The sequence below is a fragment of the Rhynchophorus ferrugineus genome, unplaced genomic scaffold (genome assembly GCF_030347505.1).
Source record: "Rhynchophorus ferrugineus isolate W39M unplaced genomic scaffold, kcgeb_rfMv2 rfM2, whole genome shotgun sequence".
NCBI lineage: Eukaryota > Metazoa > Arthropoda > Insecta > Coleoptera > Curculionidae > Rhynchophorus > Rhynchophorus ferrugineus.
In genome coordinates this window covers 78,342,941-78,362,187 of record NW_027472581.1, presented here as the reverse complement: position 1 = coordinate 78,362,187, position 19,247 = coordinate 78,342,941, and the positions used below count along the sequence as shown (strand labels likewise).

The following is a 19,247-nucleotide window of genomic DNA, read 5'->3' as shown; positions in this document are numbered from 1 at the left end:
ATATATTTATATATAGTGTATAGTGTTTATAAAAAGATAAATCTTTAAATCAATTTGTTTTGAACAATCATTTTTACCATATAAGCCCATTTTTCAACATGTAGAAACAATACTTCTTTTAAATGAATTATATTTATAAACAGACAGAAAAATGTAATAAACAATAAAACTCAAGGCTATCTATATTCGTTTTATTGATGGATATATTTCTTTTACTTTTCATAAAATAATGTAAATATATTTATTTTGGACTTTAATGTAAATATATTTTTATTTTTTCACTTCCATTCTCCTCATTTCAAATAATACCTTTTAGCCTCTCATTGATTTAACGATATCCGAAATTAATTCAAATTGATTTGAATTCGGTCTAGAGTTTCAGTATCATTTCATTATAATGTTCTTTGAATTTTAAGTAAAACGATGTTTAGTGCTATTTGATGAATTTCGAACCAATACATGAATTGATAATTATCATCAAGATATTAAAGGCCTGTAATGGTATCAGTTTATAAAAAAGTGTACTTTTAATTAGGACCAGGTGATTTTTAAGAAAGTAAATATATATGTACAAATTGATACTACAATGACAAATGTAAATAAAACAAAACATATAAGTAAGATTGTATTTTACATTCTTTGTATTTTAACAAAAACAATAAAATAAAATAATATACAGTACTTGTATTATTGCCATTTTTAATTCGTCAAATAATATTATATATATTATTGTATTATTATATAAATAATATTATAATATAAATTATATTATGACTAAAATGTATCAGCAAATAGTTAAATTTAACATTCAAGAAAATGGCTCTTTTTGATAATCGTAGATTTTAAATGCAGATAATATGCCCACATTGAAAATCCACATATATAAACGCTTCTTATATATCACAATCCATAAGTTTTATAATAAAATAGACGATTTTTTCAATCCAACTATGTATATATATATAATGTATGTATATATGTGCATCGTTTCTCATTTATTTCGCCTTATACAGAATTGAAACAGTGACAGAACCAAAACACTGACCACAGATCAGTTGGATTCTAAAAAATTGTCGGGAGTTATTTTTTGTTTTCACTTTAATTACAATAGTTCCTTATACATATTGTATCACTTGAATTTTTATCTCATTAGTTAAATTGGAAGACAGCTAAATGTAGCAAGATAAAATATATATTTACTAGAAAAACTTCATCATAAAAAAACCCTTAAAAATTCCAAACAAACTGTACTTTCTACACAGGTAGTATAAAATGTACAGGCCCGTTGATTTGGCACAACTCAATCCTTAAAAGAAAATATTCTCTATAATTAGCAGAAAGGCTGTATAACTAATTGATTCTTCTTTTTTTAATCTAATTTCCGAACAGAGATTAATATATAACTGAAGAAATAAACTTGCATGTTGACTAATGATAAAAGATGGTCTATTTATATTACACATTTATACAAGGGCCCTCATATGCCTATTTAGAATATGTTACAGTATCCACAACAATTACAATCTAAAAAATAATAATATGTAGGAAAATGAAACCTATTCAATATATATATAGTAGCATTGATTCTGTCGCTAAATATTTATTCTAAGTAGGAGAAAAGAGAAACTGAAAATATTTGAGACACAGCCATTATACATCTTCAAATGTACTACGTTAGTATAGTAAACATATCCAATATCATTAATAACAAATAAGCTCTTACTCTGAACCAAACCAAAAACACTTAGATATGTTGTTAGATAATTTTGATGAAAAGAAAATCGAAAATTTCATTATCACAATTAAAGAATTCTTAACAGAATAACAATCATCTTTAAGATGTAGTATTTGTCTGAAATGTGATGCCTTCACTCTTTATAACATAAAATTGACTGATACAATAAACAAAATTGGGAAGATCACTTAAACTTCAAATGTTCCTTCATCTTATTACAGACGTCCATAGGGAAGAGCACTGTGATATATATCACAACAGAAATTTGGAACAATTTATTCGAATTAATATATATAACAATATGGGGAAAATATTATCAATCACTTAGTGATAAAACTATTTTAATGAAACTAACGAAAATGTTCCAAATTTCATCAAAATACAGTGTTTCAACTTTCACATAGATATTGCTTATTCAATTTTTGATATTTACGTTTATATATATAAATAAGTATTTAAAAAATGGGCAATAATTAATAGAGTCATCAATAACCATAATGATTATAAAACACATCAAACAAATATTGACTCTTGGGAGAATCGAAGGAAATCACCCCATCACTGATGGAGAATTGTTCTAAGTTTTCCCTCCTCCCGAAAAAAAATACTGTATAAATAAAATTGAGCGATTATTAACTAACACAATAAAAACCAGAATCTAATAAATATTTTAACAATTTCATTAAATAAATTATCAAAAACAATCTGTTTAACGTTAGAACCTCTCAAAAAGGCATGTTTATTAAACCAAGACAAACGTTAGAAGGTTCGTCTATAGAAAACAACTGAGAATAAATACTTATTTCAGTCAGAAGAATTGCTTGATTTTGTTTCGTTTTTTTAATGAAGATACACATATATCTCTAGAAAAATTAACCGTTATAAAGTAGCAGTAGAAAATCTCTAAAATTTCTTATAAAAACATTTTAAATAGTAGCCCTTAATAATTTACCTTGATTGTTTCCAACTGCCACATTCTTTCTTACAAACATTAGGCTTCTTAAGTCTAATTCATAAATTGGTGACACTTTGATACTGCCTATTTACTCTTTAAAAAGATCTTATATCAAGTCTCTAGAAAAATGTACACGCTTTGACATATTAATTATTTTGACGATTTGACGTATTATTAATATTACAAAAATATGAATAGAGATATTTATGTCTGACCTTTTTGATGGCGTATGTATTAAATAGCATTAAAATAATAGAGAACGAGTCAATTGAATTCAATCTTGATGTTACATCTAATCTGTTCAAATATATATTAGATCAATTATATACTCCAATAACGTTATCGTAACGTTATTTATTAGAGTTTACCTTACCCATAACTAATTTATTGCATATTAAAGAAACAATATAGAAGTCGTTAAACAATTCAGATACATTCAAAAAAATAAAACAAGATAAACAAAAAGGGCGATGATAAGATAAAATCATTCAGACTTAAAATGTTTCTATAAAAGAAATAATAAACTGTGCTAAAATATACAAATGTTCTAAACAGTAAATCTAGTCCCGTTTATTACCTCATTTGGTTAATATCGAGTTCACGTCTATGTTTGACCCACTCCTGTTGGTTGTTGTTGAAGACAACTTTTGGTGACGAATTTTCCTTCCGTTTGGCACGCAATAAACGAGGTTTGAAGGGTACGTGTTTTTCTTCAGTATTGTAACCGTTCGTCAGTTTACCAAACTTCGAGTGTGGTTCATATTCCGATATACAGGGTGCCGGTCTGTGGAAATATAATGGAAATAAAATTTTAATTAACTATATTGTAATGGTAGTAACAGATAAAAAGTTTGGAAAATTTATTGAACTAGTTCATTTAAAAAATACGTTTAAATAACAAATAAAAACCTTTTTTGCGTTGTTATTCCAGCCAGATTCAAAAGAGTTTCGGCGCCTTCTTTGATCCTTCTTTCTTCGTCGTCATCAAAATCTATTTTACGACAAACTTGGCTCTTCCTGCTCCTACAGGAAACATAAAAGTGTTTTAATAGTTTTGTAAATCAAATTGCAATCAATAAAAAATAATTAACGGCAAATTTCTAAGCTTTATTATAACTGAAACATTTGTAAATTGAATATAGAGGAACCAAATATAACAATATTACTCAAGCAAAAACATACCTAGTTCTTATTATCCTAAGGTCATTACTATGTATAAAAGTATTGATATTCCTCATTATGAGTCGTGACGAATGTAAAAGGTACTTACTTATCCTCATCACTCTCGAAGGCTTCATCTTCATTATCTCCACTATCAGCGGCGCTATATGTATGATCCTGACTAGGCGATGTTGTTATAACCTGTAAATAAAAACTATTTAGTTTTCTTGTTTAATAGAGATCTTGACCACAAATATACAGCTAATAATTTAATTGTAAAATAAAATTTCGCAAATTAGGGGCTGCAAAATTCTTTCTAAATACGTAGACTTATTCAAAACGAAGACAAAACTTATTATTTGTTTAAAATTCGAAAAAAAAAGATATTGTTTTATTCATAATTTTAATGAAGATTTTGGCGGATTTCTGATCATTTCACGCAGAGTTCTGAATGCACCTTTAGTTATTAACTTCAATTAGCTAACAAGTTGGTCATTTTATATAATTTTGAGACCATGTTTAAAGCCCATATATCGTTATATAACTATACGAGATAAAGTCGGTCGCAGTGGCTTTGACAGATTTGTGCATTAGTAAATATGAAACAAAAAAATGGCCCTGTGAGTTGTTAGGTTTTGATATTGTTTACTCCATGTACTCGTATGTGCTCAACTGTCAGAAAATGTTACTAGTTTAGTAGTTAGTATATTGAATTTAAAAATGCAAGTGTATTTCTTTCTTCTTTGTGAAAATTAATCGGCAAAGATGAAGTTAGTTTGAAGGATTTATTAATCTGACAATTTAAATTAAATTTTACTATAAAATAAGCTGCAAAACTCTTAGGGAATGGAAAACATCCAATTGTATTTGTACCTGCTTGAAGGCGCGGCATATTCTCTGAAGGTCTTTATTGCTTATTTTTCCTTTTAGGAATTTTCGTATTTATGAATAGGTAAATAAATGGGTTCATATCTAACCATAAAAATACCTGACTTATACAATAAAAATAAATACAATATGATCCAAACATTATCTTAAGAGTCCCTCTAGAAATGTAGGATTTATTTTATTCTATGAATATGGGTCTTTTCCGTAATTTAGCTAAAACTTTATAATTTGTATTTCATGAGTATATGCTTAAAGATGTATTTTAGCATACAATATAATGAATGTTACGGATTAACCTACAAATAAAGACATATTATAACGTCGTAACACAGAGCTTTAAAATCGTCTTCATATCCCTAGTAGTACTTATTCAATTAAGCCATACCATAGCGCGTTTGAACAGTAAGTTTATAGAGTATTCTAGATTTAAAGGCAGAGTCATTCATTTAGTCAGTCAAAAGTAGCGCTTTAAAAATGGAAAATTTCAGATCACTTTCGACATATTTTCTTAATTTCCGAAAAGGAAACATATAGTTCAGGTTCACAAAAAAAAAAAATTAAAAGCTCCATACTTGGGTTTTACGTAAGTTAACATTGAAAAATTTAATTTGCATTAAATCGTTGTTGAAATTAAATCGCGCAATTTTAATGATTACTGACGATGAAGAATAGATCACGTTGATGACGAAAAAGATCGTGGTCGAAGTCCGGAGAAGCTTTACAAATGGTTACAGCGCCAAGAAAGATGATGGTGGGATTGAAGATTGTGAAAATCATTGCCTCCAAAATTTTTAGAGTGACAGAATTATGGATTTACCAGATAAATAGTACAAGCTCTTCGATCAAAACGGCACCATATATTAGATTTTATACAACACAAATTAGTATTTGAAATGTATATAAATAAATTTATTGAACATTATGAAAAAAGCTAAATTACTTTTCATGCCGGCCTAATGTTAAAATATGATTGTACTCATAGTTATGTCTTGTTGCTTGGAAAACAGCTTCAATCAGTTGGTCAAGTAATATTAGTAAAATATAGGAAAAACAATGAAAATTTCATATAATTTATGGGGTACGTTACTATATAGTGTGTGACTATATCATAAACAATGCTTTATAGTACGATTGTTTTTGTTTTGATTTACCTTTCATATGTCAAAGCCACTGCGACAGACTTTTCATAACAACCAGTTGTTCCTGTAGTATATACTATATAGAAAGTATATACTTCCATAGAAAAAAACTTAGTTTTTATAAAACACTCACTTTTGGTGCAAAATGATGCAAAAAAAACTCAATAGCTCTATTTTTGATTGTGGGATGGTCTCTAGTGAAAAATGTGCATTTCGAATTTAACACAACGGTTAATAGGTGCAATACAATTAATATTAATGATTGTGTAGAAAATATCAAGCTTTTGAGTTATCTGACACAAAAACTACTACTCTTAAAGATATAAAAATACTATTTTAGGATATACCAACATTATTTTGATCTACCTGAAGATCTTGACGACCATTTATCCTGGTGGCATTCTTAAGACTTAACATTACGGCAGCTGCGTCTACAGCGTCTAATGATTCCTCCTAAAATACAAAGAGTCTATGTTAAAAAAAATATTAGATCCTCTAACTAATGATCAGATTACCTGTTCTGTTTTGATTTTAGGTTTAATTTCGTCCATTCCCGTAGCAGCGAGCTTTTTGCTTAAGAACGGAAACAGTTCCGGATTAGGTAGGTTGGGATTTCGATAAATTACTGGTGCTTTTTCCATATTAGCTGGTTTTATAGGTGTCGATGTGGTATATGATGATGCATCTATAGTCGAGCATGGATGGAAGGGGGAACGATTCAAAGCCTGTATCAGGTTAGGTTTATACTGAGGATCCACGGTCCATAATGATCCCTTGCCCAAGTTCTGAAAATATAAATCGTTTTCTTGCAATATATTTACGAATTTATACGTTGATTTTTTTAATATGGGACTTTATGTGCTTCAACAATACCAAAAAGTTACTATCTGGAAGAGGAACATTCAGCACCAGCCATTATTTTAGGATGGAGAGTGGGGAGGACCAGAAAGACAAGGGAATTTTACAAACTCTTAATTCCTATTGTAAAACGATCACATTACCGGTGCTTTTTCAACCTTCTGAAAGCATTTGTTGAGTGATAAGTTATGCCGAACGCTGTTCTTCCATCCAGTGGGAGCGTTCTTGAAATAAGGGAAATGGTCCAGAATCCAGGCGTAGATCTCTTTGACGGGAAGCGCCTTTTGCAGGGAATCTTCGATAGCCATGAAGATCAGGCACGAAAACGAGTAGGGGGGCTTATTCGCTATATGCACTAACGGGTCGTACGGGATGTTAGTGCTGCGGCCATTTTGACCGTTATTGTTCACCTGCAATGGATTTGTACGTTGTCACACTAAGAATACATCGAATTCACTCTTGTATAGTACCTGAGTACCACTGACATAAGTCCTGGGGGTTGGAGAGTTTACCGAGCTATAAGTGGAAGATTCCGGCGTCGATATGGAAGAGTCATCTATATAATCACTAGTTGGTGACTGATCCGGAAGATAGGCTACGGTGTTTTTTATGGGCGTTGAGTTGGTACTACTTATAGGTGAGGTGTTAATGTTCATGTCTAAAAGAAACACATAAAATGTGTCTTAATGAATATATAAAGTATGCCATAATGAATATTTGCATTAATTTTAAAATATCTATTTCATAAAATTGATTTCGCACGAAAAAAACATTTGTTTTTTTTTCTAATAAAAAACCCAACAAACATTTCATCACTGTTTAATTAATTCACCATCAACGCCATCATCTATCACCATTTAACATATAAATTAAAAACTACTAATGTATCACTGTAATTACTCTAATATATTAATATTAATGAGCAACAGCAATACTAGTTTCGAATTAACTCTCAATATCTACTCAATTATCTTTTCTATTGTGAACATTTAAATATTTTTACTTATATTTTTCGTACGATAAAACAAAATGAACAATTGATTAGATATAATATGATTAGATAAATTAACAATAGTTACAGTATAACAGCCGAATAAAATATTTAAAAGAAATCAGTATCAAGTTCCGTTTTAAATTAATTAGTATAATATCTGAATGTCAATATAAAAATTCGAAATACGTAGAATGTTAGATATTTGATGCAATAAATGAGTTGTATTTAAACCTTATACCATAGCACGATCACTTAACTATAAGGGTATATTGTTCAATATTAAATTCCAAAAAAAAACATTAACATCTGTGGCAGTACGCCTGTAAATGCTTATTAAAAGTGTTAAGCACGATAAAGCAAATAAACATGAATAAAATGAACGTGTGATATAATAAAATAAAAAGTATTCGATAATATTTATAGTTATTCTTTAATATGAAAACAGAAAGCCTGTTAGAAAATAACATATTTTGCAATTCTTACAAGATAAACGATCGTGAGCTCTCTACTAATGAAATTAAAATAAAAACATTATTTACATACTGTATTTGGCAAATTTGACAAATAAGTACGTTAAACATTGACTATATTAATACAAAAAATGTTGTATACTTAATATATACATATACATAGATTATCAAAATAAGTGTATCATCAATACCCCCTCCCTTCAATATATGTTAGTGTGACAACTAATTAATTTTCATGACACAAACAGGAGCAATAATTTTAAAAATAATCCATTACCAAACTAGATTAGGAATGAAACAGCTTTCTCTACTTTCACTTAATACATACTTTATCTAATAACAGCTATGAGATAAATCGCAGGTTAATTTCTCACAGGTACCTTTCAGAACATCTCCCTCGTGCAACCAAGACAAGCTGGTCAAGTCGTCATCGGGCCCTTTTTGACTCTGAGCCACAGCCAACAGTATCGATATTGGCGACTGTGCATTAGTCATTGGGGTTAGGGCGATGGGGCTTCCGGGTACTGACATACGTGGATGAGAAAGATTTGACTCGTCTTCAGCTGATCCTGGCCTTTCAGGAGACATTACAGTTCAATATGAATCAATTAGTCGCTAAAACAAATGCATCAAGTTCGATTTTAATTAAATAGCTTTGTCGTCTCGCATATTAATTAAAAAATCAAATGAGTTGAAGACTTAACAGGACAGAACATATTTTAATGCATCAAATTTAAATAAAATCATTTAAAGGCTACTTAAAAATTGCCTGTTTTCATACCTCGGAATATTGTCTTGCGGTAAACAATCTGTATATTTTTACATGATGTGAATATTATCACGATGGTAAAGTACGCATATCATTCATGATTCGTGGTACGGAACCAATATCCGACTTGATAAAAGTGTGGACGAAAATTTCTAAAAAAAAAGCACAACTAAATGCCCTATCTTAACACCATCGGATTTTGAGACATATCAGTTGCTATAGGAACGACTTCCGTAGCCTACCGACGCAAGATCACCACACTCTAGGAATGCGTTGTTTTTCACGTGGCCATGAAATATCTCAATGACGTACGTCGAAGTTGGGCTCCCAGAAACTATAGCGTCATCGTTACTATGACAACCAGACGCCAGGTTGTCGCTTCGCCTTCAATTCCATTTGATTGTACGAAATAACCAGAAAACGAAATAGAAAAATAAAGTTGCATTTTTTGGGGAATGAACTGCGGAAGGCAAAATCTAAATAATTATCTGTTTGTATATTGATTTTAAATTAAGTACGGTATGACGTTTATTGTTTGAATTATTCTGCGCGCAAAATTATATTTATAATTCGAATAAAAAATTAGTTGTCTATTTGTTTGTTAACTTCCGCTAACATATGCTCTCAATATTAATGTAAACATGGATACGTTTTAATTAATTTAGGTCTTTAGTATAGCTAAATAATACCATACATGAAAAACGCCTAATATAAAAAACAATCATAAAATGTATAGTTCAAATTAATAAAAAGTGAGCCTAAATTAATTTATAGAGCGTGGTATGATATCCACATCGCTCGCTAGCAATAAATAAAATACTAAAACAATGGAATATAATGACGATAAACTTTAACAATAATGTTTATCATTCACTATTAATAGCTAATAAGCTCTGCGTAAAATAAAACACATGTAATTTTTTACATTTTCATGTATTAAATTCAAAAATATTAAAAAATATATTTTTTGAATAAGTTATATACCTTTATACTAGCATATCCTTGTCTTTGTATATAAGTTTTTATTTTTGATATATGACGTAAATTAAGTGACAATTATCTATAATAATTACGCATGAAAATAATGACAAGAGGAAAACTCAATAAGGATTCATTTGTAGATGTAATTATAAATGCTTGTAAATATGTATTGTATGCAATGAAATGGCGATTATTTTCATAAAAATAGATAAAATCTAGAACGTGTATATCCTGATTAAGATTTCCTTCTTGTTAGCGTTATATTAAGTGAAATAAAATATTACATTTACCGTCAACTGTCATCATAGCGTAGTACGGTAACATAAATTGTTTAATTTGTTGAAAAATAGTATTGGACCATTTTAAAATTTTTCGCTGAGCAACGTTATGTAATAAACACACAACCGTTTCGATTCCCGACGGTGTCTCCGTGAAATATCAACTAATTATAAATTTACCCTTGTAGATTGATATTTTACGAGTCCTTACTCTTCGGATTCTATTTATGTCAAATTTCCCAAAGCTATTTTCGTGCTGTAGTCAGTTTCCCCGAAAATGGACAAGAATTAACACTCAAGCGCTGGTATTTCACTAAACTGATTATTATTTGTATGACAACGATGTGATTGGGCTTCCATGGTGTTGTTGTTTTGATTGAAATTTTCGTTTGAAAAAAAATGTGCCACGCATAGTACATAACCATATTTTTTGGAGTCAAACTTCTAAACCAAACATATTTCTTTATTCGTTCGACTAATTCGACTCTTGCAATAACAGGGACACGTATAAGCCCATTTTATCGTAATCATGGCAAACTGGGTCATGAATAATGTTTTATTGAACAATATAGGTCAAAAATTCGGCCATTAAAACAAATACACAACGTGAATAGGACACTGTATTTTTATTTGTTTCGCAACAGATTCGATATAACAAAGCTAGATTATTGTCCGAAACGCGAATATATATACTAAAGATGGATGTTAGTTAGTCTGAAATAAAAGCACTTCATACCTTTGCGGAAAAAAATTGTTTAAAACTAACAAACCAAACACTGAAACCGAGACCACACCATTTTCTGCCACAAACACATGATATCACTGATTTGTTTGAAGCCACACGTCATTCCTGATATTTAAATGTTCCCGCCACATCAAATGCTCATACTCTGTACTGTTTGAATTCTACAGGAAGAGGTATAAATTCGAAACAAATATAAATTACATATATTTAATTAACTCCCCAATATCACATTTTCCTTTATTATTTAATTTGGTTTTAGTTAAAGAGAGTTAAATTAGACGGTTTTGTGTGTTATCTAACTATCGCAACAGATTAATGTGCCTATTTTTATTTCATCTGTCATTTGAGTTATGACTTTCATTTAAATAATAAACATAGCTGTAGATCTCATATATAACAAAAATGAATATATAACAATAAAGAACTGTAAGGAACACAAATGCAAAATCACTTATTTAAAGTGAATAATAATTTTCTAAAGATTTTAATTATTTGATATTAACGAATACTTCTATGTTGACTATATGTAACCAATCATACAAGACAACAGCAATAGTTGTAAAAATTTTTATTTTTAATTGGCATTAGAACATAATATCAAATTACATTTAGAAGGCATATCTCTAGAAATATAGCAAGAATATAATAAAGACTTAAAACAATTCAATCATTATGCAACTGATTATACACCTAACTTTCAGGATTGAATATTTATTATATAATTATGTAGGTTTAATTTAATATAACTATAATGTTAATTAGTAAGTTATTATTATTAGTCATATTATATATATATATATATATATATATATATATATATATATATATTATGTATAATATGTAAAATATAGATATAAATCAATTAAAAATACTCAATGTGTATATTTCGTATTATTTGAATTTCACATTTCTGCTTTTTCTATAGATCATTTATTAATGTTGATATACAGTTTAATATAAATTAAAACTATTGTAGATAAACAATGCAATATATCCTATTAGTAAATAAAAAGTTATTTTGAATCATAGAGTACTAAAATAAATATGAAATGGTGCTGGAAAGATGGTATAGATGACACTTTAAGAACTATTAGCAGGTAACTGGGGTTGCTCATAGATGGCACTAACATTTCAATTAAACATTTAAAAATTTATTTTGTCAGTTTTATTTAACATATACGATTATAAATAATTTCTACACATTGAGTGGCTGGTGAAATTGTTTTATTTTATGATTTAATTATTGACAGAACATTTATTTCATTAATTGGTATTTTATTGATTTTACAGAATATAAAAATTCAATACTCTTATCAATTTAAAATTAAGTTTCCAATCAAAGTGAATTGGACCAGGACATAAATCTTTCCTGTCTTTGATGCAATTAAGGAAACGTTTGTTTTCATTTTCCCGACGTATAAATATACCGTTTCCTCTTCTCGTATTGGAATGCCATGTTGTCGATTTTCCTTTTTTCCTGTAAAGTATGTAATACCTTATAATTTTGTTATTTTAGGATCAACACAATTAAAATATGTCCGATGTTCCTGTCTTAACACATAATTATTCGTATTTGAATCTCAACAGTTAATTTGTTTGCAGAGGACGTCTTTTATTAGAAAACAAAAAACACGTAAGTATATTTTCCCATGGCCTTCATTTATGAAGGGCTATAGTAACTGAGCGGATTTTTGCGGTGGGTGTTTTATACGGCTTTATATTAATGTTGGTATGTTGTTGGTGGAATCTTTTAAAATAATTTGTAGAATTAATAATACAATATACAAGAAATATAATTAATAGAATAATGAATCATTTTAACAATTTAAGTAACAACTATAGCATGTTGGGTGTGCAAATAATTGTTTTTTAAACAACCATGGTCTTAAAGAAATAAAAGCTTCTATATCTTAGCCGATTTGGCTTATTTCGCTCCATTTTCTTCTCCTGTATAACTGATCCCGAGTACTTGAACTTTATTACTTTGCTTTTTACTTACTTTGCTTTGCTATTTACTTACTTCCATTTCATTATTTTGTATTGGACCTCCTGTAACTCGCTCTAACTGGGTCCCGTTGTTAATATCTTGGTTGTTTCTTCATTAATTTTCCCATATGGCTCTGCAATGCGAATTATATCGTGAAGTATGCTAGAACATTCAATATATGTACCAGAGAATATCATACTACCATTAGTGAACATCAGACCGTTTTGGAAATTTCATATTGAACGCCATCTTTCTATTTAAATTTTTTTGCAAAATTACATCCACTACAGTGTACAAAAAAGTGGTAAAGCGACAGCACGTTCTTCCTGTTGTTGCGATAGTCGCGGGTTCGAATCCTGCTGGGACATGTTCGTTATGTTTGTGATTGTCAGATAACGTGGAAGCCTGTAACTTTTAGATATTTTCACTTTTCTTCCTTTATGTATTCCTTAAAAATTAATAAATATCAAGTAAAAAACGGATAGCAAAAATATTGTCTGTTTTTTTTTTATTTCACTTGAACAATTACTTAATGTCTCTAGACTAGAATACCCCTTTAATGATATTATATACTGATAAAATAAACTTTATAGAGCCCTCCATTCAATAAATCAGTGAACGCAAGTCTTCTAAATTTATGACGTCAACATATTGCATCAGCTTTAAATTTTAGTTCATTTAGGTTTCGACGTATAACAACATTTAGAGCCATAGACCATTTGTCTATGGCTCTGGTGCTTGTTAAAGCTCTGAGCTGGTCTTTCCTACATAAGTCTCGGAAACGGTTCACGGACGGGTCTCCGAGCGCCTGTTCAGTACCGTCGCGACGTTATTGCGCTTTTTATTCGCTAGTTCCCTGTCATGTTCTCTCCCTGATCTCTAGCTTGGCCGCTTTCTTGCGCGCCAGCATTCGTCTCCTCTTGGCTGCCATTCTGGATATCCCTTTCCTCGAAGTCAATTACTTCTCTCGCGAGCCTGTTCGCGGTTACCATTTCCTTCGATATTTCACTACCGCTTTTCTGCAAATCTAGCAAGGTTGTTTTGATTTGCATTATGTCCTTATTCCGTGTGTTTGCGTACTCGTCCCACCATATGGACATTCTACTGTCCGTTCGAATGGTGATTGGTCCCGGGAGGCTTCTGTCCCGTACCAGTTCTATGGCTTTCTGTACCGCCACGAATTCTGCCGCTCTGGATCTCGATTCTTCTTTTATTCTAAGACTTATCTCTTCCTGGGCGTCTGTTCCTGTCATGTCACTATTCCTATGCCTGCTTTTCCTTCCTCCACTAGCGTCTGTCCATATCTTACTGTTTTTGACTCTATTTGTCCGATTTTCCCATAGTTCCTCCCATGGCCATGGCATTTTCTTCGGTTCTAATACTTTTGGCCCATTGGGAGTTAATTATACGGCCAATTAGAGGGTATTTGTAGGTTAGAACTCTTTTCAAGCTACCTATGAGGTAGAATTTAAGTACTTTTTAAGCAGTAGTATCCCCTGAAGACCCAATCCACCTAATTAACAATCGCATATCCAGGTAATGTATTTTACATTCATTAGAGAGCATATTTAGCTTTTTAAGTTTAGTTCTTATTTCATCCGTTGCAATGTCTACTGGTCAACTAATTTTGATATCAATGTGTTTCTCCTGTTACTATTTGTGTACATTTTATCGATAAAATTAGATTTAGTCATTGAATTCCAGCTAACGCATATGTTAGATTATATACTAGGTTGCTCGCTAGGTTCCAGAAGTATCCTTTATTGATCAACAATAGAATAAACAATTCGAAACCCTTATATAATTTATTTTTTATTTAAAGATGTAAGTAAATAAACTATTACTTCAATCAGCCTGATAATAATCCGATATAGCAGACAATAGTCAGATAAAGATAAAGACTATATGCGTACTTAAATGAAGCGATGCAAATGTTCAACAGTAAAATGAAACTACATGATTCGTATAGAAAAAAATATGAATTATTAACAATTAATGTTATATGATATCTTATTATTTTGATTATTTCTTTATAGGTCTAAGTTTTGGAAAATCAATGGTTAATTTAATGATTGTAAATAAGTATGGCATACGGGCTTGTAGGTTAAACTAAAGAAACTTCTCCCTCATCCGGACTCAGTTACTAAAATCGTATCTCACTGATAGACATTTTATTGTAAATCAAGGCGATGAACATACCGAATTAAATCCCATATATTCAGGAGTTCCGCAAGGTAGTGTACTGGGTCCAGTACTGTATCTTCTGTATACGGCTAATCTGCCCACCACAAAAATAACTACTGTGGCAACATATGCAGATGATACAGCAATCTTGGAGTCCCATGAAGATCCAGTGACAGTATCAATAAACCTACAAACCCACCTGGAGCAAATACAATTATGGTTGAAGATATGGCCCATTAAAGCCAATGAAACAAAATCCACGCACATAACGTTTACCCTGCGTGGAAGAACATGTTCACCAGTGAATATCAATCATCGTCACCTACCCCGAGCATGTTAAATATCTTGGTATGCACTTAGATCGACGCCTAACCTGGAGGAAGCACATACTCTCTAAACGGAAACAACTGGGACTAAAATTATATTAAATGTATTGGCTCATCGGTCGCAAATCCAAGTTATCACTAGATGACAAGGTATTGCTGTATGAGCCTATACTCAAGCCCATTTGGGCATATGGAATTCATCTATGGGGTACCGCTAGCAAATCTAATATATCCATCATTCAAAGGTCCCAAAATAAAGTGTTGCGTGCCATTGTTGATGCTCCGTACTATATTTCAAATAAAGTGATACATCGCGATATTCGTCTAGAACCTATAACGAGTGTAATTCAACGTATTTGTGTGAAGTACTTCGAAAGAGTGTCAGTGCATCCCAATATACTCGCTAATCAGCTAAATATGCGACGTGATAGTAAAGTGCATGGACTAAAACGTTTAACACCACCTGCTCTGATTACTGGACATATGTAGATTTTAGAGTAAGCTTTAGAATAAGACTAATTAATTAAGATAATATTTTATACAGAAGATTGCTTAATGAAGTGATTTTCTACATGCCATGTATATATAATATAGACATAAGAAATACTTATTGCCAATAGGGCAGATTGTGGACTCACGAAGAGTAATAAAAAAAAATGGTTGTAAATACATTCTTTTAACATACATCTCCAACTGTAAAAAAAAGAAAATTCATACATTCTCTGTTATTATTCCATTTTTATCTTTATAAGATAAAAGTAAGGAAACATCATGTATACTTATATTTGATGCTCTGAATGTGTTACATTTCTAAACATAATTTTTACTTGTGATACTTTGTTATAATGTGCAGTGATGTAGTAATTTAAACTTATCAATATTTTGTTGATTATTGAAAGTTAATAGAAATTAGATTTAATTAAATGCCATTTGAAAAAAGTTAGTAAGTCCTTGAGATAGTTTTAGTAGATTTTAATATGTTTTATAATTCAGACTTTATTTTATTTCATATTATTTTGATTAATGTCATATATCAAATACATTTCTGATATTATATTGAAAATACTGTGAAAATAAGTTTAGTAACATAACATAATATACTAACATATCATTTCTAAATTATCGCTATTATTTAAAATCATAGCAAATATAACAGATGGACATATAATGACCTGACTAAAAGCAACGTTGAAACGAAAACTCTTCTTTACCTGAAATTATGATTAATTTGAACATATTTCAAAACTAAATCCCCATCAACCTTTTCACAAAAGGGGTCCCGGTTGATTGTTCCTAAAAAATACTGGTTCTGATAGAACCAGGCCGTTCTAAGTTAAGGCGAGCGATCTTATCTTCAGAGAATCTACTGCTTCAGAGTGAATATTAAGTAAACGACATCTTCATCGTCCTCGTACAGGACCGCATTTAGTCTTCATGCCGACGGTTCAAATGTTTCCAAGAATACATTCTATGTTGTAGACGACTAAAATATCAATGTTGTGAATACAATTAAATCTAGATTAGCCAATTTGAATTGCATTGCAAGTCGTTGTTTGTTTGTAAGGCGGCATATTTAAAAATAATTTATTGCCAAGCAGAATATATTCCCAAAGATATTTCGAATTTTTTACTTGCAGTGATTTATACATTTAGAGATATATTATAATTTTGTTAACTTTCTAGAATATAACAGGTCAATTGAAAAGTCCTCGGTCTACCATAGTAAAACACATTTTTTTGGCAAATTTTTTTTATTCAACATAATTTTCTTCAAGATTATACCGATCCTCCAACTTTTCGATACCATTTTTGTAGTAAGATTTGTCTTTTGCTTCAACATCGGCCTCAGTTTCGGCGATCACTTTTTCATTCGACGAAAATTTCTTCCCAGCGAGCATTCTTTTGAGATTTGAGAACATGAAATAGTCGCTGGGATGAGGAAGCAATTCGAAGCCCAGTTCATGGATTTTTGCCATCGTTTTCACTGACTTATGACACGGTGCGTTGTTCTGGTGAAGCAGCACTTTCTTTTTCTTCAAATGCGGCCGTTTTCGGCGATTTCGTCCTTCAAACGGCCCAATAAAGCTATTGTAATATTCGCTGTTAATGGTCTTTCCTTTTTCAAGACAAAATACAGATACCATAACCTTGCCAGCAGACTGTTGCATTTTCTCACGCTTTGGAGCGGTTTCATCGTGTGCAGTCCTCTCGGATGACTGACGAATGGACTTCGGAGTGAAATGATGGAGCCATGTTTCATCCATTGTCACATATCGATGTAAAAACTCGGGTTTAATACGTTTGATTGATTGGTTGAACACTGCTCCGAATCATAAACTCGTCCTTGTTTTTGGTCAAAAGTGAGCTCGCGCGGAACCCACTTTGCACAGAGCTTTCTCATACACAAAGATTCGTAAATGATATGATGTACACGTTCAGTTGATATCTTTAGAGTGTCTGCTATTTCATTCAATTTCAATTTACGGTAATTCAAAATCATTTTGTGGATTTTTAAAATGTTTTCGTCGGTAACCACCTCTTTTGGGCTCATTTCACCACGTCTAAACTTAGCATACCAATACTTGATGGTTGATTTTCCTAGGGCACTGTCCGGAAACTTGGTATCAAGCCAAGTTTTTGCTTCAACTGTATTTTTTCCTTTTAAATAGCAAAATTTTATCAACACGAAATTCCTTTTTATCAATTTTTTTCACAATAACAAAAGTTGTTTCACTCAAAATTATATAATTCACAAACTAATGATCCGACAGCTGTAAAATTTATACACGCATCTTTTGAGGGTTAGGGCTAACTAAAAAATATATGGATTTAATTCTAGTAGCGCCATCTATGTGTCAGGCCGGGGATTTTTCAAATGACCTGTTACCTTCTTTTCTAACAATTTATTACAAAATTTATTTATATTATTATAAATTTGTATTTTTATTCGACATCAAAAAAGGAGAAGGTTCTATGTTCGACTATAGATATTTTTTTTATGCATGTTAAATTATGGTTCGATTTTCATAATTCTTTTTTTATTCGAAAGTGTGCAGTTCCGAGGTGGCTCCATTGAGACCAAGTCAGGATCTGATGGAAGAATCAGAGGAAATCTAGGGAAACCTTGAAATTTCAAAGGCACGTAAAATGTTTTCACATATTTTTTTAGCTAAAATAATCAGATTTTTAGGTATAAAGTTATTGCAGAGCTGATGTGATGGAAGATACAACTCCTCAACGGTTAGGAGATAGTAGATTTCTTTAAATATTATGGAGACGTACAGACAACTAATTGTATACTTTGAAGTTATTTAGATAAGCTGATACTGAAAACAGGAAACGGACCGTTATACCCTTCAACGGTTTTTTTTTGAGGAGTTCTTAGTAAGGGTTTGCTTACTAAAGTCGTTCAGTGCAAAAGCCAGTTTTGCTTTTTAAGCACTAATCATATCATATGATAAACCGTAGAAATTTGGCGGGCAACCGCTTCTATGGTGTAGTTGTTCAGATTAATTTGTAGTTATCCTAATTTGGTTAGAAAGTTTGTCAAATAACCTAGGCTAGGTAGCGGACCCCAGGGCCTGAAGCATGCCTTATTTTCAACCATTGTTTTTTAATTCCTATTTTTCCTCGTACTAGCTGCACCTTTACATGGCTTACCCATTGTAATACATAATTAAATAACTACTTAATTGATTGAGTAAATATCTAACACTAAAAAAAAGAAAAAAAATTTAACCGACTTAAAATATGCATAAGGATCTCACTTAAAAGTAA

The 19,247-nt window shown here is 30.9% G+C and overlaps 1 protein-coding gene across 9 annotated transcripts; it reads right to left on the bottom strand.

Annotated features, from left to right (window-relative positions):
- Positions 1-612: 612 nt before the first annotated feature.
- On the bottom strand, positions 613-11,081 carry LOC143191359 (uncharacterized). 9 transcript variants are annotated; one of them, XM_076396328.1, is made up of 10 exons: positions 10,965-11,033; positions 8,982-9,121; positions 8,581-8,815; positions 7,207-7,394; positions 6,880-7,146; positions 6,394-6,663; positions 6,245-6,331; positions 3,961-4,052; positions 3,600-3,713; positions 613-3,474 (listed from the first exon to the last, which is right to left on the bottom strand). In XM_076396328.1, exons 3-10 carry the CDS (start codon positions 8,786-8,788, stop codon positions 3,264-3,266), a joined length of 1,437 nt encoding a protein of 478 aa, XP_076252443.1. In that variant the 5' UTR covers positions 8,789-8,815; positions 8,982-9,121; positions 10,965-11,033; the 3' UTR covers positions 613-3,263. The 9 variants fall into 9 exon arrangements, with proteins under 9 accessions (XP_076252443.1, XP_076252442.1, XP_076252441.1 ...); XM_076396327.1 differs by having other exon boundaries at positions 8,982-9,353; positions 10,965-11,018; XM_076396326.1 differs by lacking the exon at positions 8,982-9,121 and having other exon boundaries at positions 10,965-11,081.
- Positions 11,082-19,247: the final 8,166 nt, after the last annotated feature.